This window comes from Anser anser (genome assembly GCF_964211835.1).
Source record: "Anser anser genome assembly, chromosome: 3".
Classification (NCBI taxonomy): domain Eukaryota; kingdom Metazoa; phylum Chordata; class Aves; order Anseriformes; family Anatidae; genus Anser; species Anser anser.
Window position 1 is genome coordinate 79,334,878 of NC_139722.1, and position 25,808 is coordinate 79,360,685.

The following is a 25,808-nucleotide window of genomic DNA, read 5'->3' on the forward strand; positions in this document are numbered from 1 at the left end:
TTCAGTACTCATCTTTGGTGAGAGCACAAGTTTGGTGGGCATGGACCATTATTAACATAAGAGCTTTCTGTCAGGTATTTGAAGAAGTATCACACCACCGTCTGACTTTGTTGTTGTATAAAGAAAAGGTAGCACTACATAAAATCAATATATTCAGTGATATATTCAATCAATATATTTAGTGAGACCTAGTGAATTGAAAAAATGCAGATATCCAAGGAGAGCTATTAAAGAATGAGAGTTACTGAAGTCTGCACGGTGCAGTGTTAGACTTACTGCTATTCAACGTTTTTATCAATATCTGAGAGTAAACACAACATTTCTGCTGAGAAACTGGATGGTGAAAACACTTGCCAGGTAGCAAATAATGATGAGAACAAGAATCACACAGAGTGGCCAGGCCTGCTCCGTAGGGAGCCCATCCAGGCAAGTGATGTCCCAGTGCAGCTCTAAGATCCCTCGATAAATTAGATACCTGAAGAGAAGGAATAGAGGCTGTACTTACAGGAAGTGAGTTTTGGAGGGTAAGCAGTGACTCTGAAACACTTTAGAAAGGTCAGAACAGAGAAGCGACTTAGTAGGAGCTCCCAGTGTGGTGGAAGACAAGGTGTTGACTGTCTTTGGAAACACAATTGGTGAGAAGTGGGTAGGGATCAAAAGCCCTACATGAAACCATTGCTGGAATACGTATCCCGCTGGAGTGTTCCCATTTAAAAAGAGCACTGAAGAGTTTTCTGACAGCACATCAAAGACTCACAGAAGTAATTCAAGAACTAGTAAAAAAGGCCTTTCAGCAGCAGCTGTAGAGTTCACTTTATTTAGGTGGAGGAAGAAGATATTAGTCTTCATCACCAGGAGTATAAACATGGCTATTGAGGTAAAATTCCAGCGTGGGATTTGATTGCCTAAATGTGGTCACTTACAGCATGTTAGATGCCAGAACTGTGCCTCCCTTCTCCTCTGGGCAGAGGGAAAGATTAAATAAATGCCAATCTTGCGCCCAGGAGTCTGCTGGATATGCCACAAGCTCACAGTTAGGCACTGCCTGCGCTCCCTGTACAAAGCCCTTCAATCTTCCTCTGTCAGTGAGTTCCCTGAAAGGCAGAGCAGCAAACAAAGCCCAAACAAACAAATTGCAGTTATTGCTAACACAGTCACATTCAGTCAGAGGATAACCTGCAGGCTCTAGTGTAAGGATGGTCCCAGTACAGTCATACAGGGATCAAGTGCTTCAGGCTGGATTTCAAGCCATGCTGCCTCATCCAGCTAGAGATGAAATACGCTGGGCTTTATCACGACTCTGTAGTCCCAAACTTGTACTCCTTGCATTTCTGGCATTCAGATCCTTGTCTGGCAGGGAAGATGTGTCTTGTGTTGCTTTACATGTCTGCACTTTTAATATCATGTATTTTTGCTTAAATCGTTTAAATGCTCCTACACACATAAGGCATATTGGCACGCGAATGGGAAAAACAAAGGCATCAGGAGCTTGATGGCAAAGCTGGAATGTTTATATGCTCTTCACGGCTGGGTACGTGGGTACCTTGAGGGTACAATCCAGGATGCTCACCCTCCAGTGCCTGCTGTCCCTTCAGGCACAGCAGCTGCATTGACCAGCTATGTGCAAGGGGCAGGATCATCGCTCTGTGATACCAGAAGCTCAACTATGGGAAGTACTGATCTCCTCAGAAATCCCACCAGCATGCCCAGGCCGATTACAGGAGAGTATGTATGCAGCTACCCATGTGTGAGCACATTTTGGATGCTCCCACACAGTTTTAGCCAGCCACTATGCCCTGATGCTATTACATGCTCCCACGAGAGGAACCTATGCCAGATCCCCCTCTGATCCCTTCCCCTCACCTCCTGCCCATCGTCTGGCTCCTTCCACCTCTGCTGAGACCTTGCTGTCCTGTGCAGCTTTCAGAAACCTTTTTGCGACTGAGTGATAGTGCTGAGGCAGATACGGTGCCCAGTAAGGAGCTATTTAAAGGGGAATGTATCATCTATAAGGTCTATTAAAATGAATGCTACAGTCAAATAATAGTAAGTTCAAATCCAATTATACATTGCTATAAAACAAACCAAAACAACCAAAAAAAACCAACCAACCAAACAAAAAAAAACAACCACATAATAATGACAGTTCAACAGAAAATAATTGTATATCCAGATGTAAAAAGGTGAATGCAGAAATGGTTGGTTATTTATTGGCTATACTGTACTATGGACAGAAGGTCCCTGAAATCCGTTTTTGAAGCCTAGAGGACAGCAATATGAATCCTCATTTTGCTGGCTACTGATCAGGTGCTTTTAGGGAAACTAAATCTTTTCTTGTAATAATTTAAGTTTATAGGAAGGCATTTGGTCAAAATAAACAGTCGAAGGCTTAGCTCTTTAGATTTGTATATCCACCAGATTAGGGCTTAAAACATTTTTGAGTTATCTATAATACATGGCTCTTAATCCCATAAATATTTTGAACTAACTGGTAATTTGCTATCAGCCTTAGTCTTGTTTTGAAGTCTACCCTGACACCAGAAAAAATCCCATACAGTTGAGTCACTGTCTTTGGAAAAGACTCAGAAAATGATGCCAGTAAAGACAACCAGCTGCTGCTCCCTTACAGCTGTAGATGAACAATGAAAAAGAAGATTTTGGAAACTGAAATGTAATCACCTGTAACAAAAATAACATTAAAATCCTACCAGTTTCTTTTGGATTTTCATGGATTGGTTTTAAAATATTACAATTTTTTTTTTTAACAATATCCTGACTTTGCTGAAGTCTCCAGGAGTTCTGTGGTTTAATAACTGGGACTTTCATCTTTCGCATTAAGGACCCTGATTCTGTTTATTTATTTATTTGTTATGAAAATGATCTTTATGCAAATCTCATCACAAAGCATGTTCCAGAGTTACTGCAAGTACCTGCAGAGTTAGCTAATGCATAATCAAATAGAAAACGTCTCATTTTGGATAGGGCATGGTAATATATCTGAGCTCAACACTGATTAAAGCTGTGCAAAAAATTATGCTTCAGATCAGTGGATGAGCTAAAAATACATATGATTTGAAGTTTATTTCAGATAAACCCAAAATGCACTTATTTTTACTGTTTTTTGGGGGGCAGAAGAAACATGTTTGGTAGTGAACTTCAGCACTGAAATTGAAATCAGTTCTTCTGGTTTTGGACATGAAAATGAAGCATGGCAGAAAGAGTTAGCTTTCCATGCAAAGGATGTTGCTGAGGGAAGAGGAATGGTGGTGTGCTGAGTCACGAGGGTGCATGGATGGAAAGGAAGCAGCTCGGAGGTTGTGGCTCTGGCAGGACCATGCCATGGAAAGGTACCCATCGGGTTCTGGCTTATGCAGAGGGCAGCAAACGTGCCATCTGTGAACCTAGCTTAAAAAAATCGAGATGTCTTGATCCTGAAAAATCAAAATAAATAGCTCTAAGATTTCTGATTTCTGGGCTTTTCTAATTTTTATGCTGGGCAAACATTTTTTTTTTCCTTGGTTTGACTTGAATTTGCAAATAGAGCTGGCTTTTCTGCAGCAGCATGTTTTGATGAATACGTTATTTACCACTGAAATAGAAAAGGTCTCTGGTACAGCAGTGATTGGGTGGAGAATAAAAAAACAAACAAACAAACAAAAAAACCACAAAGATGAATGCAAGAAGAAGAAAAGGAGATTTTGCAGCTGAGCTATGAGACGAAACAGGGGTCATAAAGGACAGAGCTACAGGAAATCTGTTCATGATGGCAGCAGGTGCAGAGGGGAGTTCTCATACACTGATGTCGATTTGATGCGAAGGTACCATACAAAGAAGCAGCCATGTGTAGACGATGAGAACCAGAGGCTGAGACAAGGAATAGGAAACAGAGAGGGCAATTCTGAACTGGCACGAGAGCTCAGGAAGTGGTCTGGGAAGGAAAGAGGCGGCAGCACTGCACTCACTACACAGGAGTGATTGTTAAAATTTGTCAGGATTTCTAGTGCAGCATCTAATGCTGTAGTTTCATGGGCACTTTCAACTGGAGAAAGGCTTTTGGTGGAAAAAAAAAAAAAGGAGGTTTAAATCCACATCTGTTCCCAGTTTACTGTAGAGCTAAACAAATGCTCTTGCCAGCACAAAGCAGACAGTAGCAGGGGGGGAAGGGAAGGAAGGCACAACTGGAGAAGGGCTAGTGGGGGGAACAGGCAGGACCATGTCTTTTGGCAGCTGTGCCTGTATATACCAGCTTAATGAAAACTTGAGATTAAGAAATAGCGAAACACTCCAACTCCCTCCACTCTAATCTAAAATAGAAGGCAGCCGTACCATACCCACTGATAAGTATGCTCTTCTGTGCAATTTCTTGCAGCACCCATCTTACTAAACACCTAAGTAGCATCTGTAAGCTCATCAGGGCTAAACTGTAGGTGGGAAGCTTCTTTTGTAAGCTCCGGATGTCTCATCCAGTCATTTGGATCAGACCTTCCCTAAAGGATGCAATTCAAAGAGCACTAAAAACCAAAATGCTGTTCTCAGCTACTAGTATATGCTTCATAAGTGTCTACATCCTTTGCTTTTTTCTCTGGTTATGTATAAAGTGTTCTGTGGAACCTACCTGCCATCTCTCTCCAAGCCCTTTCTGACGGCCGGACATTTGAACAAGGGTGTTTGTTGGAAAGCTGCTCATTTTAAAAAATAATAGATTGCCATGTTCTCTCTATTAGACAAATACTGGTGATTATCTACCCAGCTAATGAATTACAGTCTGCTTGGTATTCTAATATGGTGTATTTTGTTTATTTATTTGTAGTGATATAGGTACACACAAGTTACGGCAAAGCCACTTCAGGTGAAGTGTTGAAGTTTGGGTTAAACTTTAACTCTTGGAGAAGATTCAGAGTAGCAGCAAAAAAAAAATCATTAGAAAGGGCTTCTTTCTGAGAACAGGTCATGCCGTGATTTTTATGAATATTAACTTGCAGAACAGCTACTTTTTGGTAGCTTTGGACAGATTAGCTCCTCTGGAACATTTGTTGTTCTACATAGGAGCTGCTGAAGCAAGTCTGCTGACGATACTGATTTATCTGTGGTAGTGTGAACAAGGGCTGACTACAAAGAACTGCAGGAGGAACTTACAAGGCTGAATGACTGGGGAATCAAACAACAGATGAAATTCACCGTGTATAAACTGAATTGGTACCTACTGGTAAGAACAATCTTAGCTTCTCATATTAGATGAAAAGCTATTAGATGATCACTATCACTGAGCAGGAAACTGGGGATTAGTTAAATATCAGAAAGTATCAGCTAAGTGTATGCCAAGAGTCAGAAAAACAAAACAAAACAAAACAAATGTTACAAACTTTTGGTAAAGGAACACAGAATACAACAGGAAACATGAAGATGCCACCACTGTAGAAATCCATGGCTAACCTGCACCCTTACGTACCCCCTCACCCCCAAAAAAGCAGTAATAGAAAAGGTTTAGAGGTGGGCAACAGCGACACTCCAAGATATGGAGCAGTTTCTGTACAAGGTAGGTCTGAGCAGCTTTGCACCAGGCAGTTTGGAAAAAGGATCACACGATGTGATAACACATATGAAAAGCATCAGAGGCATGGACACTTTGGGAAAAATCTGTTTCTTCAAGCGTAAAAACCTGGCAGCTGTCAAAGGAAGCTAGCCATAGCCAGGCTCAAAACAAACATCAAGAGCTGGCGCCACGTGCAGTGGGAGGAGAGCCGGGGAAGCCCTCACCGAAGGATGCTGTGGACACCAAACTGAAGTGGGTTCAAAGGAGGTTGGACAAGCAACAGGGAGATGGTGAGACCCACTGCAAGTTACCGACTCAACAAAACGAACTGAGCAGAGGAAACCCCTAAGCTGACATCGCTCAGAGGGTGGGAGAGTCCAAAGAGGAAGTGTTTTGTGTGCTTGCCTTGTTCCTTCCCTTGAGGAGCTGCCTTGGGCTCGAGTTGGAGGCAAGACTGTGCTGGCTGAGCCTTTTGTCTGCACCAGTACAGCTGTTCTCTTAGAACAAATTTATCTCTGAGTGTTGGGAGCTGGGACTGATATAAGCTGACATCATCTGAATCAGCAGCAGCACGGCAAACTTGAAGAAAGAAGGATGTGTGGCTATTTTTGGCACGTGAGGCGCAGCTGCTCGTTATTTTCTCTCACAAGTCAGGAAGGGCACAGACTGGAATATGAGGTCAAATCTCCTTTAGCAAGTCCTGTGTTTCTTAATAAACGGACTGAAACCCAAGAACGTCAGTAGGCTGTCAGCTGTTAACTAAACCCAGGCGTTTTTCGTAGCAACTTTTCTGAATGCTGTGAAAACTTCTCAGTACACAAAGTGGTATTTTTAACTTATAATAGCATTTAATGTTTTTGAAAAGGCAAGAGCGTCTTGAAGACGAGGATGGAAGGGCACCTTGAAAAATGCTGATTCCATGTACAGGGTTAATTGAGAGGTTGTGATGGTATGTGACTGAAGCAGGCGTTATTTTAGCAGACTTGGTGCCAAGCCAGTCAGTGGATAGTCCTAAGTCTATATAAAGCTCATAATTATGGCTATCAAAAGAAATAGAACTGTAAGTATAGAAATACTAGTGAGAGCAAAAGATGATGCACGTGTCAACTAGGGAAGAGAAGATACTTCATAAATGATGGAGGACTGTGTTAACTAGGGCAGATAAGATAAATGACGGAGGACTGAACTATCTACAACACAAAACTGGGGAAGGGATTTTAGCAGAAATTAGGCTCGTGGGCGCTCACACCCTGCCCGAGTGGCCGAGGCCGCTCTCCCAGCGCTTTACTCAGCCCGGTCCGCCGCCTCCCTCCGTCCCCCTGCGGCCATGCCGGCAGCGACCCGCCGCGCTCGGCAGGCCCCCGGGCCCTCCCCGGCGGCCGCTGGAGGCCGGGCCGGAGGAGGGGCGGCGGCGGGGCCGGGGCTCCCCGGCAGGGGAGTGGCCGTGGCCGCCGCTTTCCGCCCGGCTCGGAGCGAGGCGGGGGGGGCCCCGCCGGGGTCGGCATGTGGCGGCCGCAGCCCCGGCCCAGCGGCACCGACAGGCGGCGCCGCGGTGGGAGTGAGGCGGTGAGCCCAGGTGAGCGGGTGGCGAAGCCCCGGGGGGCCCGGCCTGCAGCCGGCAGCTTCCCCCGCGGGGATCCGGGCCCCGGGGGGGTTTGGGGTGGGTTTTAGGGGTTCCGCGTCGGCCCCGAGCAGTGCCGGCCGGGTCGGGGTCGGGGGGCTGCGTGGGGCAGGGAAGGGGTCAGGGCTGCGGCATGCGGAGCGTTCCGCTCCCGCTTCTCAGCGCCAAGCCGGTTTTGTCGATTTTTATTTATTTATTTTAAAGTTTTGATTTTTGGTCCGTTAGGCCCCAGCGATTTTCGCGTTTGTTTCGCAGGGAGGGTGAGCGCAGCGAGTGCTGCCTAGGAAACTTTGTTATAGCGCTGAAGTAACCTTCAGTTTTTAAACTCTGAAAACTGCATAATTTCGCCTCTGCCGGCGTGGAAGGAGTTATATTGCTGTAAAGATACATATGTGTAGGTATGTGTTTGTATATATGTATTTTTAACTAACTGACTTTAAAGAGGGAAATAACTGTACTCTCAGAAGTCAACAGTCGCGTCTGTCCTAACTCACTCTAAAGGACAAAAAAGAAACTGCCATCTTCAGAGAAGCCAACTTCATGTGTCTGCGCTTGTGTGAGTAACCGAGTGTTAAAACAGTGTGATTTCTAGCATAGGTGAGCCGCTCTTCGCCTCCTCCCGCGGAGCAGCAGCCGTCAGGAAGCTGTCAGGCTGAGCGGGGGCTGCCCACGTTACCCACGCCGGTGCTGGTGAAGGGCTGCAGCCGTGGGGAAATTCTGGAAAAATATAGCTCACCTTTCCCAGGAGAGTGCAGGAAGAAAGGCGGATCGCTCTTGGGGTGTGTCAGCTGCCTTTCTGGTTTTTCGGATGTGCGGTTCTCCAAGGGCTGGTAGCCGAGCGAAACTTTCTGCAAACACGTTGGTTGTCTGTGCCAACGTTTCAGTAGAAAGCAGCTCATTCATGGTTTGGTAATCCACACTAATCTTTGTGTACAAGTGGTTGAGTGACTTTTTGGTATGCTTCCGAATAGCGAGTTAAGAGCTCTGCAGTGAAGTGCCTGTGTTATAAAGGCTTCTCCAAAATATACTACAGACCATATACCAGCAAGCACTGCCGACAATTAAAAGCAAATTAGAGTTTTCAAAGAAATGAATAAAGTACCTTGGGATGCATTCTCTGTTTTTGTCCTTTTGCGTTTGTTCATTTACTTGCTAATTTGCAATTGGCCTTACAGTAACTCAAAAATGGGAGAAGTTCTACTGTATTAAAACTTTCATGTTGTCTAAGTGGTAAGTCCCTTTAATTACGTTGTGTTGGTGTTCCCCCCTCTCATTGCTGAAGTTAAAGTTGTAGTTTCTTCTAGGAAGAGATTAACAGTGCTTTAAGGCTGAAGTTTTAGTACATTTTTTTTTCCATTGATAGCGTTTTTAGGCACTTAAGAAGGGATGTTTAAATTAAATATGTGGTTTAAAAAGAAAAATAGTAGAGTTTAGAGGTTTGTGGTCCCCTAAAATGCAGGGTGAGGGAATGTGAACCCCCTGATATTTTGTACATTTGAGATTAAGACTATGTCCATTTATGCCTTTTTTTTTCTTACTTCCCAGTACTTATACTATGAAAGTTATAAATTTTCTCTACAGTTCTTTGAGACTGGGCAGTGAAAATAACCTGTTCCTGTACACTATACTACTGACTTATCCAGCAGCATGAAAGTGTGGTCACAGGCAAGTACTATATTGCCACTGGCTTCCTCCCTCTTTAAATTCAGATAAATCAGCCTTTGTTCTCTTGAAGTAAAATGAAGTCAAAAGTTTGGGCCTAAGTTTGGGCTAAGCTGCTGCTTCTGGAATTGTAGTGGGGTTGTGTAAGAAAAGAGGATTTATTAGCACCAGTATAAATTAATTGTAAAGAACGGAAAGACAGAAAGCACTGCAAACAATGTTTTGTACTCACTAAAGCAAAGAACCCTAAAGGTTAATTCCGACTTTGTTCGCAAATTAGGCACACTTGGTTAGGTTTTTTTTGCTCGCCATAACTTGGGCCTCCTACAGCTACTGAACTACCTGACCTTTCAAATGAGATCTACTGGAGTGTGCAGCACCTCCTGAGCGCTCATCAGGAGTTATGATTTTTTTCATTTCAGCATTTGGCTTCCTCGAGCAAACGTTCTTCCTAATTGAGCGGCAGGCAGTCTGCAGCCTTTCCTGGTTTTGGACATAATACATATTAACAACTCGTGTGAAAACAGCTTTTCACACCACCTTTGGAGTATCAGGCTTAAAGGTAAACAGAGAGGAACCTGTGGAGTTGCCATAGTGATTTCCAAGTTCATCCTTAGCATGTTGTGTCTTTTTCCAGAGAGCAGCCCTTTCATGCTGTGTCACTTAGATTAGGATTGAGCCCAGGGTATGTTGTAATACTATTCAATATTCTTGAAGGAAAACTGCTGCAAAACCCTTATGTATGAGGGATGAATGTGGCCTTTGTAAATCAGCAGTCACACGAGGAAAAACTTGGCTCTCTGGCACTGAACAAAGGCTACTGCGCCTATGTTAAGTACTGTAGTATTCTTATTTGGAGCTGTTTACTTAATTCTGGGTAATGTTAACTATTTAACACTCCATTAAAGTTATTTTTTTCTTCTTTTAGCATATAGGCTAAAAGATCCCATTAACTGCTCACCTGAAATATGATTTTGGGGAGAGACATTTATTTTCTCAGCCTCCGAGCTATTGATGCTGTGGAAGCAGAGATCAGCTATTGACATACTTTGTTAAACGCGAGTTTGCTGTATGAAAATTGAATTAGCTATTGATGTGGAGTTATTTCTCTGTTTATTGATGCTGCGATGTAAAGTGGCTTAATGACTAATCTGAAGTCTGTAGACAGAGCCGTGAGATCATGTGCGTGCCTGAAGTATGGTTTCTTTGTTCTTTGTGATTCCTTTGGGGCACACCAAATTTGGATTCCGTCTCCCCTTTGTGTGACGTGCTGCATCTGCATACAGTACAGTACTGCAGTCTTTATTTCAGACCCTCCTTCATTTAACAGCCCTGCATCCTTCCAACATGCACGTCTCTTATTATCTCTATATGATAAATTACTAACAGGGACCCTGTTGCCTAATGAGTATGATTGGTGGTACTTACTATTCTTTCCCACTCCCTCTTCCCTTTCCGTCCTTTCTTGCTGTCTTACAAATGTTTGTTTGTTGCGCGACCCTGATGTCAGAGGAGATTATCTAGTTACTCTGCTCTTTTTGCCTTCTCTCAGTATGTTTATTTGTAACAACACCTAGGCACACCAAGTGTGAAAACATTTAGATTTCACATCGAAAAGTCAATATTTACTGCATAAACAGTTGTGTTCTCAGAATTAGGGCTGGAAAATGCATTTTCTTAATAGTGCTTAGCTAGCTCCATTTCAAAGGTATATGCGTCACCTGCACTTCTAGATCAGATCAAATACCACGCAAGTCAGAACTGCAAGTGGAACAGTAGTTTGCTAAGGAAGGTATGTGTGTATATGCTCAGATGATAAAATCTTCATGTGAAAGAACTGCAAGGGAGAAGTGGATGCTTGAAACTAAGAGCAGAATTAATGTATTGTATGTAAAATTCTCTTCCACCTTTCCCTGTTCTCTGGAATGGCAGCAGAATTGGCTGCTGCTTAGAGGGGTTTAGCAGGCACTGGCTGAAAGGCTCCTTTTGCTGGGGTGAGAGGTCAGCAGAGCAGGAAAACATTACAGAGGAAAATCTCTTAGAGCAACTTGGAGGCAACCTGCAGAGTGGAAAAGTCAAGAGGTTGGTGGTGAGTATTGTAAAACTGAGTAAGAATGAAAGGCTTAGTATCTATGGACAAGACAGGAAATGGGAGTTGGTGTAATTAGATCTTATGAACTGTTTTGCAAGCTGGCATAAGAAGGGGCATGTGGCATTGGTGTCGCTTTTCAACGCCTTGCTAAATTCTTTATAATATTAATGGGAAAGTAGAGTCAAATAGTAGTGATGTTTTCAATGTGCCTGTACATAATGAAGTTTGACAGGGGCTTCGTGACTTTGCTGATTGATGGGGTGAGCAGAGCAGTCCCTGGCTTAGCTCACCTAGATGGCCCCACTTTTGAATTTATTGGCAATTATGCTTTTGGGTCTGATAAGTGTGTTTTGAGCACTGAAGGAAACCATTCTTAGGGTCCTTTCATTTTGTTTTTGGAAAGCTGTAAGGTTTCCAGAGAGCTTGGGAAGGGGAGGGACTTTTTATTATTATTTTTCCCTCCTAGTAAGCTTCTTCCTTGCTGCTTTAGTGGGATACTGAATTTATTTTGTTACCCATCTTAAATATGTTGGTAAGTATCCTTTCCACTGGTATATCAGCTTAACTTTATGGATTATCACTGCTGCAGATACACAGACACCTGGAATGGTGCTGGTGGAGACCACTTGCAAAGCCAAATGGTTTTAGCTGTAGGGTTATTTTTTCTTAGATTGTAGCTGTCTACTTTTTATGGTCTGGTTGTTCCCCTTCCTACACACAAATATATTACCTCACTAAAACTTCCCAAGGCTCCAAGGAATGATTATCACTGAATCTCTTTGTGGTACGTCCAAGCGTCTCAGCCCTGTAAAGTACCTGACTTTTCATTGGGAGGGCTCAGATGATCTTATCAGGAGTGGCTTGTTTTCTCATAGGTGCTGCGAAGCATAGCTTTGGGGACAAGAGCTTTCCCTTCTCATAGGGTTTTGGCTGCGGACAGTTACTGAGGCAGTGGTGAGATTGAATTTCACGCACTGGATGGAGGTCCAGGTGCTTCCTCTTGCAGAAAGCCTGTGGAGACCCAGGTGATGTGGGAGAGGGGGCTGCTGTTCCTCAGCGTGGTTTTGCGTGTCAAACTGGTTAATAATCAACGGGTATTGCGTTTCCTTTCCCTGGGAAATCTGAACGTGGCTGTGGCAAGGCAGCTGCTGTACTGTTCACGTGTTTGTGGTCTGTCTTGTACAGCCGTGGCCATGAGAAGGGCTGCTCCAGTTAATGGGCAGTGTAAAAGGCTATTTGTTGGCTTCCTGGGCAAATGAGGACAGGAGGGGAAATAGCGTGCTTGTTGGGTGGCCTCAGGTTGCTCTGAGGTAAGGAAAGCCCAGCTCCTGCTTCTTACGTTGTATGCAGTGAGTGAGCACTGATTAGTTGGGTATTTGTTCTTTTAGCAGACAGGGAATTTTCCTGATTGCGCTACCAGCTCTTGTCAATGGCAGAATTTTCCATGAGATCCTGTGCTCCAAGGCCAAGTTAAGAAACATTTCATATTAGCTGAGGGGTGTTCTCTGCGTGTCTTTAGTACAGTTACAATGCTGAGTTTTTCAGAAGTGTGTTTGTTATTCCTTTTTCCAGTATGTGGTAGGACTGTGGGTTCATAAGCAGTGTTACCGTTCTGGAAAGGATGATCTATAGGACTCTTCATCACCCTTTGTGAAAGGAGCTGGCATGCCCTGTTTTTGTCAATGCCTTTTGTTTATCCTATAGAGGATGGCTGAAATCTTTGCTTAGTTGTATAGGCTGTGTATATTGATGCCACTTGCTTTCTGAACTAATTTAATATTTTAAAATAACTTACCTTTATTCTAATTAGTGATAATGGTGGGTAGCAACATTTTTGCTGTGTTTCTGGTGAGCTTGGGGTGGCATTGATGCTCTTGATGAGGGCTCGAACCTTTGAACTTTCGGGTCTGCACACACTTGTTTATGGTACTGCTTTCTGTGCTGCCAGGTCGTAGTGGAGCTCTGTGTGCTTTGTCTAGGTGTCAAGTTGGAAGTCTGGCTGTAGCAAATTCAGAGTGGCTGTGGTTTTAAAAAAAACAGTATGAGTGTTCAGTGCAAGCCACGTGAGGAGTATGTGGGATTGCTGTCTGTCATCCAGGCGTCTGCTTTGGAACAGTTGTGGACTCTGAAAATGGCCTTTAATGACTTGAAAACCATGATATAAAGTACCAGAAAAACTTTAAAAAAAAAAAAAAGGATTAAAATGCAGAGAGCAAGTAGGGAATAATAATAATGATAATAGGGAAAAAAAAAGAGCAAACAGGCCAGGTAAAGACACTACAGATGACGGCTTAAGGCTGTTCTAAGGAATTTTGTGTAGCAGCCTGTGTATGTGTTGTAAACACCAACACTGAGCAGTAGTGTAAGAAGAAAGAGACCAGTCCTGGAAAACCGAGAAGTAAAGGGAGGAAACCAAGGAGTAAATAAAACCAATAAATGGAGACATAGAAATATTTGGGTGTTTGTGCACTCGGTTTTATCGGTCATATACATCCATGTCATTGGCTATGGCTGCCTGGTACAGGTGCGAGGCACAGTATTCAGGTTTGCCTTCTTCCATGCCCATGTTGTAGTTAGACTTTGTGGACTCTGTAGGGTAGAGGCAGTGGTCCCTGGGTGGTTGTTCTCCTCCTTTTGCCAGGTACTTTGTGTGAGAGGCTGGTTTTGTGGCAGCTGCTCAAAGGGGGCTACTTTTTTTTTTTGTGTGTGTGTGTGTAATGCCCTTGGAACCATGGCAGTGATTACGTTTTTCAAAGGCAAGTGTCTTCAGACAGTTGCAGTCTAGCAGATGGCCCCCTCTTATCCGCCCCTTGGAAAGCAGACTAAGAAAAGGTATCAAAATAATTTTTAATATAGCAAACTGAATGATGCCTTGAGAGATGTGCTTTCATATGTTTGTACAGCCAATAAAAAAGTCTTGGTAATAAACATTTTGTGAAATAACTGCAGTAGATCAAAGTGACGTTTAAGTGATGCTCATGAGCATCATTTAATCACCAGCTAACTACTAAAGGTCTGCGGCTGTGGAACAATAGGAGTTTTTATGTTATGCCTTATTGTGTCTGTCTTGCTTAAGGCACTGGCTATCATTGAAGCTTGTGATTTCTCTGTGTGTGTTGAATGCTTAAAAGCTGGTTAAGAACCTATTTATTTCAAGTATTGAACTTTTAATTTTGTTTGTAGAAAGCCAGCTGCTTCCGCCTTCCAGGATGTGATGAAGCTGTTGTTTACTAACTTCCTTGTGACTCCCTTGTGAAGTAAGATCAGATGAATTGCTTTCTTTCAGAGCTGCATGTATCGTCACTGATGATACACTTGAAATGATGTTGTCTGTATAGATAACACGATGGAATACTGCAAATCCCAAGACTTGTTCTTAAAGCTGGGGTATATCATGGGATTGTTTGGGTTGGAAGGGACTTGGCGGGTCTCTCATCTAACTCCCTGTTCAAAGCAGGGCTGACTGAGGCCAGAGCAGATTGCTCCGAGCTTCCTCCTGGGCCCTGGAAGCCTCCAAGGGCTGAACAGCCTCTCTTGGCAGCCTGCTGCACAGCTTGACTGGACTTGGGGTGAAGTTTTCCTACTGGTATGTAGCATTTTAGGAATATTGTTGCTAGTAGATGTGAATCAGGTGTCATTTATAACCTAGTTTTAGAGTGGCACACTTGGCATTCTTTCATTTACTTTCATTCCTGTAGTGTAAAATAGCTGCTGTATTTGCTGAAACTTGCTGCAAATATATCTTTAAACCCAAAGAGGGCATTGTAACCTTAAAGATGTCCTTAGTTTGGTCTTCATGATTTTCTGATACAGAAGCCCTTGCTTATGACTCAGACTTCGAGGTAATTTAAGTTTAAGATGTTTCATATGTTTTTGCTCAGTAATGCACTATGACACTTTTATTATACAGGAATGACAATCCATGTATCTTCTCAGTATTGCTCTCAGTCTTACTGGCACCTCTTTGTTTTTGTAAGGCTGTTCATGCAGGATGTTCCTATTCACGGGGGGTCGAAGGGAGAGGATGATTTTTAGGTCGCGGAGCTCTTGCAAGTCACTTCAGAATCCTTTGAGTTGTCCTTTCCATAGTCAGTAGAGGACTTAAGGCTTCTGGCTTAAAAGTAGCCCTGTTTCACTAAGGGAGCCAGTCAATGAACCTCTTCTTCCACTAAACTATCTTTCTGGGCTTACTTCACTCAGATACTTTATAAATATGTTTTCATGTGTCAGATTCGTGGATTAGTATAGACTTGTTAAGTTTGGAGTACAAAATGTAGACAGGCTCAAACTGTACTATAGATAAGTTAAGGAGTCACTTAAATATGATGTTTGTATTTATTTATTTATTTATTTATTTTTTTACTAATTTGTGGTGAAAATTTAACTTAAACCTGAAGTTTCCAATGAAAATTCACTGTGCAGACTTGGCATAAAATAACATTATTGTCAGGATCTGCCTCAGGTAGACCCAAGACTTCAAGGTTTGGTAGTTTTGAGAATATTCACGTTCTGTCTGAACATTGCTTTTTTCAGATCTGCAATCCTTTCGATAAAGACAGGAGTTCCAAAAGAGCAAAGCCTAAGGTGGTGTGTTTTTATAGTGGAAACATTCCCCCTCCCCAGGTCTTTCAGGAGTCCTGTGTAAGTGATCAGCCCCATCTGGGGCATGCTCTGTGACTCGGGTAAGTCAGCTAACTTCTCACGTGGTCTCTTTTAACCACAAAGTAATGCTTCAGACTATGCTGTGCCTTAGGACCGAGGAGATTAAATGTCTCTTGCCATGCTTTAACTTTCCCCGAAAGGAAGCTATGGCAGTTCTGTCAGCTATTCGTTAATAACAACAACGCTGTGTACAAAAGGGCTGTGTAACAGAAGTACCCTGCCCAAGGCTGAGAGCAGCAGGGGCAGAAATCCCCACTGTCACAACGCTAGTGCTGCCCCAAGGCCTGGCCCTCGCATCTGAAGGGGACAGGCCTCTGCGGGTTACCTTGCAGAGGACCCCGCCAAGTCCTAGAATTCGGGTTTTCTAAAGCCTGTAATAAATTTTCTTGGATTTATTGGAAATAGAGTTACGTGCACGATCTGTGTTAGTTCTGGAAGACTACTTGAATGGCACTCAAAGTTGTTTTTTTCTTCCTGCCAAGCGTTTTGATACCCAATAAGATCTTTTCAGGTGTGCGTGTTTAGCACCATATGGTGCAATCAGCACTTCTTATCCCTTCTAAAATGCTAAGCTGAATTAAGAATAGATTGAACAGAAAAATTTCATTAGCTTATACAAGACAATTTTCCTTTTATATAAAAGATATCTTTCAAGGGTCAGCCTAACTTTTTTTTTTGTTGTTTGTATTTACTTCTCATTCTTTAACTTGAAGTATTTTACTTGAGACTTTGTTTCATTACAGTATCATACAGATCCTTTGGTGCCCAAGAAACATCTGCAAGCTATCTCATGAAAGGGCACAATTTCTTTGAAGATAAATACCGTTCTTTAGCTTACTTGGATAATAAGAGCAGACAGGTAGGGTTCAATGAAAGGTAGCAGATCCTTGTAGTTAAGTAGGAATACTTAAGGAAGGAATTGCAAATAATGTGTGACAGAAAAGATTAAAAAAAAAAGAAAGCTTCTGGCAAAAATCTACGGTTTTGTTGAATGTCGATGGTGTATGTTAATAAATGCAACCTGTATTATTGGCTAATATATGTTATCTCAGGGAGACTGTCAGAGTAAATTGTGGCAAGCAATTGTCTTGATTTCTTAGATGTGAATAGCAGCGATTTACTGTCTCAGGAAAGAAGCTCTTACAATAGTGTCTTCATTGAGAAGATCTCAAAAGGGATGAATGGAGCCAGTGTGCCTTTAACGTGGGATTTAGTTTATATACTCACACAGAATACGTGTGCTGTGAAAGAGGTAACAGGAGCCCTTAGGACTGGCTGAAGTCCTTGTGGCCAAAAGGTGTGCACCTGGGGGAAAGCAATGAAATCAGTGGACACAGCTGAAGTGGGGTTGGGCTCCTTTTAAATGGACTTGGAGAAGCCTAGAAACTTCTCAGCCATGCTGGTGGGGAGTGGGAAGTAAGAAGGCTCTTCATCTGGAAAGGAATGGGGTGGTATGGAGGAGCTGGAAGCTCATGCAGGGAGGATTTTTGGAGGTAAGTTGAGATGTGCTTGTCTGCTGTTGTGAGGGGCGTGCTCCTAGGGAGCTTGTGCATATTGGGATCGGGACAGAAGGCGGAAACTGGAAAAGACCAAAGAGGTGGTATTGAGGAGTGATGTAGGGGAAGAGTGCTTCTCTGTGGCTCTGAACGTTGCTTGGGAGCTTTGTGGAGGGTTATCGCCCTGGGCTGTATGGTGTGCAAGTGTGACCTGTGCAGTTAGGTCGGAGATACAGGTTTGGGATGGTTTCTGCTTCAACAGTCTTTTGCACTTAGTATAAGATAAATGAGAAGTTGGTTTGTGAGGACTAGTTATGGACCAAGAAGAGAAACGCAGGGGAATTTGGTGGAAAGGGAAGCTGGGTTTGATGGGAGCAGCAGAAAGGATGTACTACGTTGGTGTCGGTAGAGTAGGGTGGAGGCAAAATGAGTGAAAGAGTCTCTAGTAGAGCTGTCAGTATTGATTGTGTCTTCCCTCAACATGGGGTCTGCCACAACCGTGTCCACAAATCCTTGTTCGCTGCCAGCGGTCATGACTTCTGAATTTGCGTAAAGACAGGATTTTGGTTCTGCTGAGAATCTTTAGTCTGTGGCCATGGTGCCTAACATCTACATTTGGACTCAGTTGTGGCTTTGTGGTGTGGCTTTTGGGTACCACCAAGGAGAGGTTGCTCTCTGCTTGGCTGGGAAATGCAGGCTTAGTGCTAGAAAATGCACGTTGGAGCATGTTTGGCTAAATGAAAGAGGGTCTTGATAACAGACAGCCGTGGTGGTGTCTGAACTTGTCACTATACAGAGCTTTGACTGCTTTTCATGGTTTTGATGTGGCTTTTTTGGTGGTGTATTGCTTTTCTTATCTTCTTTTTCTCTGTGTTAACAGTTCACTTCCTTAAACGTGATCTGCTGTTGATATCGTAGGAGCAGCAACATAGGTCAGTTCTACGTTGTCAGAGGCATCCTTTTTTCTGTAATTCAATGCAGTTGCTTTATATAGAGAAACAATACTCTTTCCTGATTTTTTTTTTTTTTGAGATACCTGACTTAAGGCAGAGTGACTTCTGTCTTGTCTTATTCCGAAGGAGCTGTGATTTCTCAGCTGTGTGCTACATGCCTGTGGTTAGTATTCTGTTGCAGTTTCAGCAATATTAGCTACAGTACTTCCATGGCACGTTTGTAAACTGATCTCAGAATTGCACCTGACCAATCTAGTTTTCTCCTCATACTGGAAGAAAAGGATAAAGCCACTATCTTCACCCCTGTGTTCTCAGGCTGAATAAAGCAACCTTCCAGCTTCCATTTTGTCTGCCTGCAGCCTCAGGTAAGGGCTGTAAAGGTCAAGCATATCCTTGTAGAAGCCCTCAAAAGGGATATCGCGTGCATCCTTGCCTACTGGCGTAGGTCTCTTGGGGAACCCATGCTCGTCCTGCTGGAGCACAGAGGCTGACCCCTTGCTGGCTTCTAACATCCGAAAACCAATGATGCTGAATAACCTGCTGGCCTTTAGCAAGGTCTTGCATTAACTGAAGTCATCTGTGTGGCTGTGGAGGATAGGAGAGCAGTGTTGCAGTCTGTACCTGGTGGTACACCCAGCAGAGTGGCGATTTGTCAGCTAGCGAAAGCACAATCTGCACAATCGTTCTGCAAAGAGGAGGGAATGCTTGAGTACAGAAATTCTGTGGGAGCATATAGTCACAGGGGTTTGCTTAAAGCCCCGAGATTTTCTTTTGGAAAGAGCAGGGAGAGGGAACAGTGCTGTTTGTTTGTGTGCCTCCTGCTGCAGGTGGGCTCCATGTCCCCTGTGTTGCTGTTACTGCAGTCTGTGTACATGACTCTTGCAGTATCTTGTAGTTAAGCTGCATCCTGAGCTGCTGTGCTTTCTGTCCAGCGTTGTTGCTCGGCTTTCCTGATGTCTGAAACTTCATTCTGTCTTCATTGTTGTTTAGACAGCGCTGACATCACGCCGTGACAGCCTGGTTGGGGCTGTGAGGTAAACTTCCTACAGCGGACAAAGGAGGAGCATTTGTCATGGGACTTTGATATTAAATTGTAAAGTTAAAAGCATACTGACTCCTCACCCTTGGCAATATAGGAACTGCCATGTTGTTTTATTTTCATTATATGTGATCACTACTGAGCTGTTAAGAGAAAATTACTTTCTATTTCAGTAAACTCAATTCTGCTTTCAGACTGACTGTGCATCAGATGCTTAATTTGGAACCCGCTCTCTCAGTGAAATTAAAAATTCAAATCTCCAAGCTGGAGCACTGAAACTGTGCTTGAATTAGAAATTGACTGCTGTCAATGTGCTCTCACACTTCACTCTTCCCCCCGGTGAGTTTTATATTAGAGTCTTGCTGTAGATGATCTGACTGAGCAGAAGTGGTGGGAATCTGCACTGTCACTCAGTAGACAGAGTGATGAAAGAGAAGTGTGGTGTGTTAACTAGACCATTCTTGAAAAGGACTGCTAATTTCATAATTTCATACTAGTTTCATAATTACATACATGTACGGTGAAATGCTTTTATGGGATATGACTGAAAATCCAGTAAGTATTGCTGACAAATTAATTTAGGACCTAACCGAACTTCAGTTTCTTCTTGTAAGCTTCATGCAAAATCCTCCCCCCCTATTTTTTGTGTCGTATTTGAATGTTTCCAGATCTTGACTGAAGGAACAAGAACGTTCTCTCCCTTTGAGACATTTGCATGGGCTGCCTCTACAGAACTTTGCACTGAAATTGTGAACAAAAGGTTTTTTTCCCCTACCCAGGAAGAAGAAGAACAACAAACCTTTAAAACAACTGCTGAGATAAGCATTGCTTCTCTGTTGCACTTCTCTTCAGGTTTGCAACTGTTGTGTCCTTCTGCCCTTTTGAAAAGTGGAGACATTAATTAATCATTTAACTATAAGTAAAAAGAGTAAAAACCAGGCTTTAAATCAATTGGGGCTGGCCATTTGTGGGGAAGTTTGGTGCCTTCTGTTTACTGATGGTGGTGAAGTACCAGTGCTGGTACCGGCTCGTGTTCCCAGACCCTCCTGTGGCTTTGCCTGTGGTGTGTGGTTGTCCACCAGGGGTCTGCTGCAAGTATCCTGGGGCTGTACTGGGCCAAGATGTGTGAGGACTGTCTGTAGTGAGACCATGCTGAAATTTATGACAAAGGTCTCAGGCTTCCCTGGCTTTCCTTGTTTTTTCCTCCTTCTCAGGACTTCTGTAGAAGCAGCTGACCGCATAAAAGCAGAAATCTCGCTTATGAGAAGAGCAGAAATGTAATTTTTCAACACTATTGTGCTATCTAAATGGTCCTGCTTCACTGAGACAGCCAGGAGTCACCTGCCTGCTCTAGAGTGAATTTGTCCACTTGTTCTACTGACCAACAAAATGAGCTTCCTTGGAAGGCTGCAGTGGTAAAGTTAGATGGTGTAATTTACATTCGACTTGGAGGAATGCAATTTTCTATAATAGCCAAGCCTTGGATCTCAGGTTGCCAGCCATAGGGTGTTGATTAGTTATCAAATAGGCCTTCACAGTGCAACTGCTTGCTTTCACAGGCTGGGTAGTTATTACCTTTTTAAATTTAAAAAGGTCAGAAATGCATATTTCTGTGCTTTTTAGCATACGGGTGCATGGGCCTTGATTCAGCGAGGCGCTTGCTTGAGGGGAAAAAAAGCCTGCTTGTACTGTAGTCAATGCACTGCTGAATAGTGATGGATGCAGGCGTGCTTGCATGTTGAACGTGGCAATATAGAACACAATTAAGATATGTAATTAATGAAAGGGGTGTTTCTGTTATCCCCTGCTGACTAAACAGGTGATTGTTACTGTCTTTGGAAGTGTTTTGAAATTTATTAGTTTACTTGTTAATATATCTTAATTTTTTGTCTTAGAGTTGACAACGCAAAACCAGGTTTGAAACTCTTTTAAGGGGGAAAAATACTTGATGGGCATGTTGGAAGTAGTGATCAGCTAGCTAATGTGATCCTTACTCTAGAGAGGGGTGTCGCAATTTCATCAAATGGCTTAAAATGAGTTGTTGCATTAAGGAGGTAAGTGGCTCAAATATAACAACTGGATGATGTGTATTATGGGAGTGTGTCAATAAAAATACAATTATTTAAACACTGGCAAAGGCAGGACACTGACATCTAAAATGCATGAATCTTTGAAGTGTTTTTAATGAAGAATAACAACTAACAAGCATTTAATGACTTCAGAGTATATTTTGTACGTGACATCTTGGAAATTTAGCAGCTGAATAACTAAACTCAGCATGTGAGCTTAGAAATTATAGGAGCCCTTGGTGAGGAAATCATTCGTAAATGGGAACAAATATAATATAGCTCAGCCATTGCTCGTCTTTGATAGATATGCTTCATAAAATGGTAGATAAATCAAAGTATAGCTAACATTCAATAATTAAGGTGAAGAAGCTGGATGAGACCTTCCTGTTTTAATAGTTACAAAAATCTATGTTCAAAGGTAACTATTAGAAAGCGTAAGTGCATAAAGAAGCTAAAGGTTTATTTTAAAAGAGGTTGTGTTGAGATCAGTGCCACCTTATTTTGAATATTTTGTGGTGTCTTTTGAAATTCAGCAAACAAGTCAAAAGGTAACTAGTTAGAAACCACAATATTTTACATATTTTTCTGACCAAGGAACTGAACAATCATGGCTATTGTCATGTCAGATTAATTAATCCTTGAGAAAGGTTAAGCTCGTGTGTGTCTTTATAAATAATACATACTTTCATTTCACTTACTTTGTTTGCATACAGTTTAATGCAAGTTTTTAGGGCTTCCTCAACAGAAGCAGCACTGCAGAAACTGCTTGGAGTGGTGCTTTGATATTTGGCTTTGAATATGACCCAATATTTTTTCCTCAGACACTGCAGCTGGCCCACACAAATGTTCTAAAGGTGAATTTGCTATTCTAATAAAAATCAACAGTGTGTGATGTAGGGGTGTGCGGATAGTTGAGCTCTTTTTAAAACTGAATATATAACTTCTCATTTATTTTCAAGGAGAGCTTAATGAGCTTGCAGGTATTCTGCATTATGGGTTTTAAAGCATGGGCAGGGAGGTAATTACTGCAGAGTTTGTATTGATCTGTAAAATCCTGGTGGACTTTATAAGCACTTCACTTTCTTATGACTATCCATCTACAGACGGTATTAGAGCAGTTGGTCGAAAAACTGAGCGGTGACTTTTGTGGTTGAAAATGAAGATTCATTATCTAAAATAAATCAGGTAACTGTTCTGCTGTTCCTCAACTTCAGGTTGAGTACAAGTGAATGTGCTCTTCACGTCAGTGATAAATGCTCTTTGGCTTCACCTCTCCCTGTTTCATTTTACTGGTGCAACTGAGACTTGAACAGCGTTGCTGCTCATGAGTTGTTTTCAGGTGTTAGACCCTGTTAATTCTGTCTTCTGACTCTGAGCTCTTACTCATTAGGAAACACTGGCTGTGGTGAAAGGTCTGTTACAATCAAGTGGGTTCTTTCTGGGCTTTCATATCTTGGAATCGAAGCTATTTGAACATTATCTGACACTTGAATGAAAATATGATCCTAGAAGTTGCAATGTGTGATGTGTATTTTTAAAAGTTGATTTGTAATATTGCAATTGAAAGGCCTTTCTTCCATTTGTGGCTTTTTTGTCTAGGTGTGTGTCTCATACAAACTGTAACACTACAAGGTAATATGTATATATTTTTAAATTATCTCCAGGTGCTTTTCCAGTGCTCCAAGGTGCAATTTCAATAGTCTTGTAGGTACTTGCCATGGTCTCAGCAGTTTTTTGAGGGTCTTGAAACAAAACTGAGGGAATTATGAGAAAAATTAGACCTTTTTAACAAGTTAGCCGAATTGGTTCAATGTAGTTTCTTTGTCTGGACATTAGATACAGAAAGCAATGATTAGAAGGCTATGCAGAAGAACACAGAACTAAATTTGAGATGCATGACGACAAACCAACCAAAATGATTCTAAACTTAAAAAAAAGGGGCAGAATAGAAGGGTAAACAGGGCAGGACCGGTATACCCTGAGCACCGGTAATGTCCTGCCTGGGTTTCGTGGTGGGTGAGGGCACTGTGGGTGCTCTCTGGCTGTGGAGGCCAGACTCTGGCTGCGGCCGCCTCCTCCCTCCCTTTCCTTTGGGGAAGGCCGGTCCTGGGGTTGTCCGAAAAACTCTGTGTAGACCCTAAACCTCTTTGCGTGTGGCATCCTCGGTGGCTTGGGCTGTCTCAGCAGACCTCTGCATGGCTGTAAGGCTTCAACACCTGACCTGGAAGCGCTGTGACCTAAGGAAAAGGGCTGCGCCCCAGGAATGGGAAACTTGGGCCTTTAGCCCCTTTACTAACTAAGGATCGGTAGCCCTCTCCTTGTAGCATCCCTAGAACTGCTCGTGGTTTGGACTGCCATCCTGGACTGTGTAATTTGGTCAGTGGTGTAGCCAGGTGATGGACCTGGGCTGGTGGACTCGCCAGAAGGCAGATCTGGAGCCCATAAAAGAGCTGGACGGCAAACCTCTGTCCGGAGGGTTACCTGTGCCTGTGGGGAGCAGTGCGGAAATGTGGGGTTTTCGGGTGGGCTAATTCAGGATAATGGAATTGTACCAATTTAACTCAAAGGAAATTGCATCTAGTTCACGTGATGCAAATATTTAACAATTTAAACCTTACTTACATTAGTTTAAATGTGGTGTTTAAAGAGCTGTAATTATCTGTTTGCCTTAGAAATTCATAGTAATTTACTGAGATCAATTTTAAACTGATTTTAATTAAACTGAAGAACCTTTTCTACTTTTTTTTACAGACAAAGCCTGTGACTAGCCTTTGTAAACTATGATAAAATATATCCAGTCTTAGAATGACTTTTTTCTGCATGACAGATTTCTTCTGCTGACGGCAAATCTTGACTATTATTTTGTATATAAAATAATTAAATTCTAAAGAACATTTTGTTCAATTTTTATTCCCTTCAAGAGTGGTTTCTGTTTGTTACAATTTCTATTAAACTACTCCCAGTAGAGCATTTCACTGTCTTTTTATAGTAGACAGGCTGATGGACTCCATGACCTTTTTTATTTCTGATTTCTGTGATTTTTTTTTTTCCTCTTGCAAAAGAGAGAGCGAGAGACAGCTGGGGTATCCTAATTTATGGTGATAGGAAGCAAGATACTGAAACTTAGCTGCAGTGCCATAGTGAGATGCCAGTATTGTAATATCTGCAAAATGTTCAGATTGCTTTCGTTGAAGCTCACTTGGAGAAGATGCTGTGAATATTGGAAAAATTCACCTGAGAAGTTTCAGGTTTAAATGTTTGTATGGCATGTCGTTCTAATGAGGTGTGTATGAAGCTTCTGTTAGGAGTTAGTTGCCAAGGTGTTTAGAGTATGTGCAAGTCTGTCAATGAAAAATTGACAAAGGGTTGTGATTGGAGGTGAACATTTAATATATTGTATAGGGGAAAAGAAAATCCTAGAAGTTGCCTTTCGGAAGGCCCCTGTGTCAGTGCTCAGAATAATCCTAGTACCTGGGATTCTGGCAATTGATTCTGTTTCAGTGAATAGAAGGCAGCTAATCAAGTGCATAATTCAGCTAGTCACTAGGTCCCTTTGAAGTGTGATTCTGGCAAATAAGCCAGTTCAATATGTTTTTGTGATACAAAATGGATGATGGTGCAGAGCTTGTATTCCCATTGATTGTGTGCAGGATAGAAGAATGGAATACTTTTTGACTAGCAGTAAATCCATAAGAAACTGTAAGTAGTCACCCTGTAATCTTTGTTTAACCTGTTCACGTAGCTGACTTTTTTTCAAATGACCTATTTTTTGTATAGAAGCATACAGAAAACAAAGACAAGATGCTACATTTTAATCTTCTGCTTTTAGTGTTGTTTATTATCTTGGTTCTTTCTATTCTACTCTGAAAGCAGCCAATCTTATCTTTTCATCTGTGTATGTAACGTATATGTGGGGAGATTGAGCTGTTGTTTAGGGGACCTCTTTAATTGACATTAATATTGCAATAATGCTACCAACCATATGCTTGTACTAGTCTTCTAGGACTGATGGTCCTGCACTCAAAACTTATATTCTTATTATTTGGACAACAGGTAGTATGGCAAATCTAAATGAAGATTTATAAAATATCTCACTAGAGTAACAGACTTGCAGCCACAGACTGTTAAAGAGCTGCATCTATTGTAGAAGCTGGATCTGAAATGTTTGATTGTATTAATAAAACACAAATACGAACAAGAAACTGGACGAGAACAGCAACAGATTGTGAATCTTTCTCGAGTTTTTGATGTAGGTTCGGTGCTATCCTAGATGTGCTTGTATGCCTGAAAATTGTTCTGCATCAAAGAGACTAAAGAAGTTCTGTGCTGCAACTAATGAAGTCTCTGTGATTTGAGAATGAAGCATTGCAGAGCGTTGCTACAAGCAGGGGAGACTGTGATCCGTCATACATGGGCTTGTGTCCTGATGGGCACGGTTATGTCAGTGAAGTTCACTTAAAAGCTGGTGCAGACTCTTTAGAAAGCGAATGAATGCACAGAGTTCTCTGATAACACCTTTTCTCCTCTATCTGCAATATGGTCTGTGTCTTCGTTTAGTCAAAATGGAAACTGATAACTGATGAGCTGTCTGAAATTCCTGAAATAATTATTTTCAGATGCTACAATATGTTAATTCTGGAAAACTGCAGAAATGCCTTAATTACTTTTTTTCTTATCCCCC

At 42.3% G+C, this 25,808-nt stretch overlaps 1 protein-coding gene and 1 long non-coding RNA gene across 3 annotated transcripts in view; both read left to right on the top strand.

The window, feature by feature from the left end:
- The first annotated feature begins 6,573 nt into the window (after nucleotides 1-6,573).
- Nucleotides 6,574-25,808, top strand: part of LOC310897445 (disrupted in schizophrenia 1 protein-like) — a 228,033-nt gene continuing 208,798 nt past the window's right edge. Inside the window, 2 exon segments of the mRNA XM_083831104.1 lie at nucleotides 6,574-7,004; nucleotides 7,007-7,109. Coding sequence (XP_083687230.1) covers nucleotides 6,861-7,004; nucleotides 7,007-7,109 — 247 coding nt within the window. The 5' untranslated portion in view covers nucleotides 6,574-6,860.
- On the top strand, nucleotides 9,385-25,808 carry LOC310897446. Of its 2 annotated transcripts, XR_014582332.1 has the most exons (6): nucleotides 9,385-15,590; nucleotides 16,314-16,429; nucleotides 17,947-17,998; nucleotides 19,253-19,397; nucleotides 19,727-19,910; nucleotides 20,273-25,808. It is a non-coding gene; the product is annotated as an uncharacterized lncRNA (long non-coding RNA). The 2 variants fall into 2 exon arrangements; XR_014582331.1 differs by having other exon boundaries at nucleotides 19,727-25,808.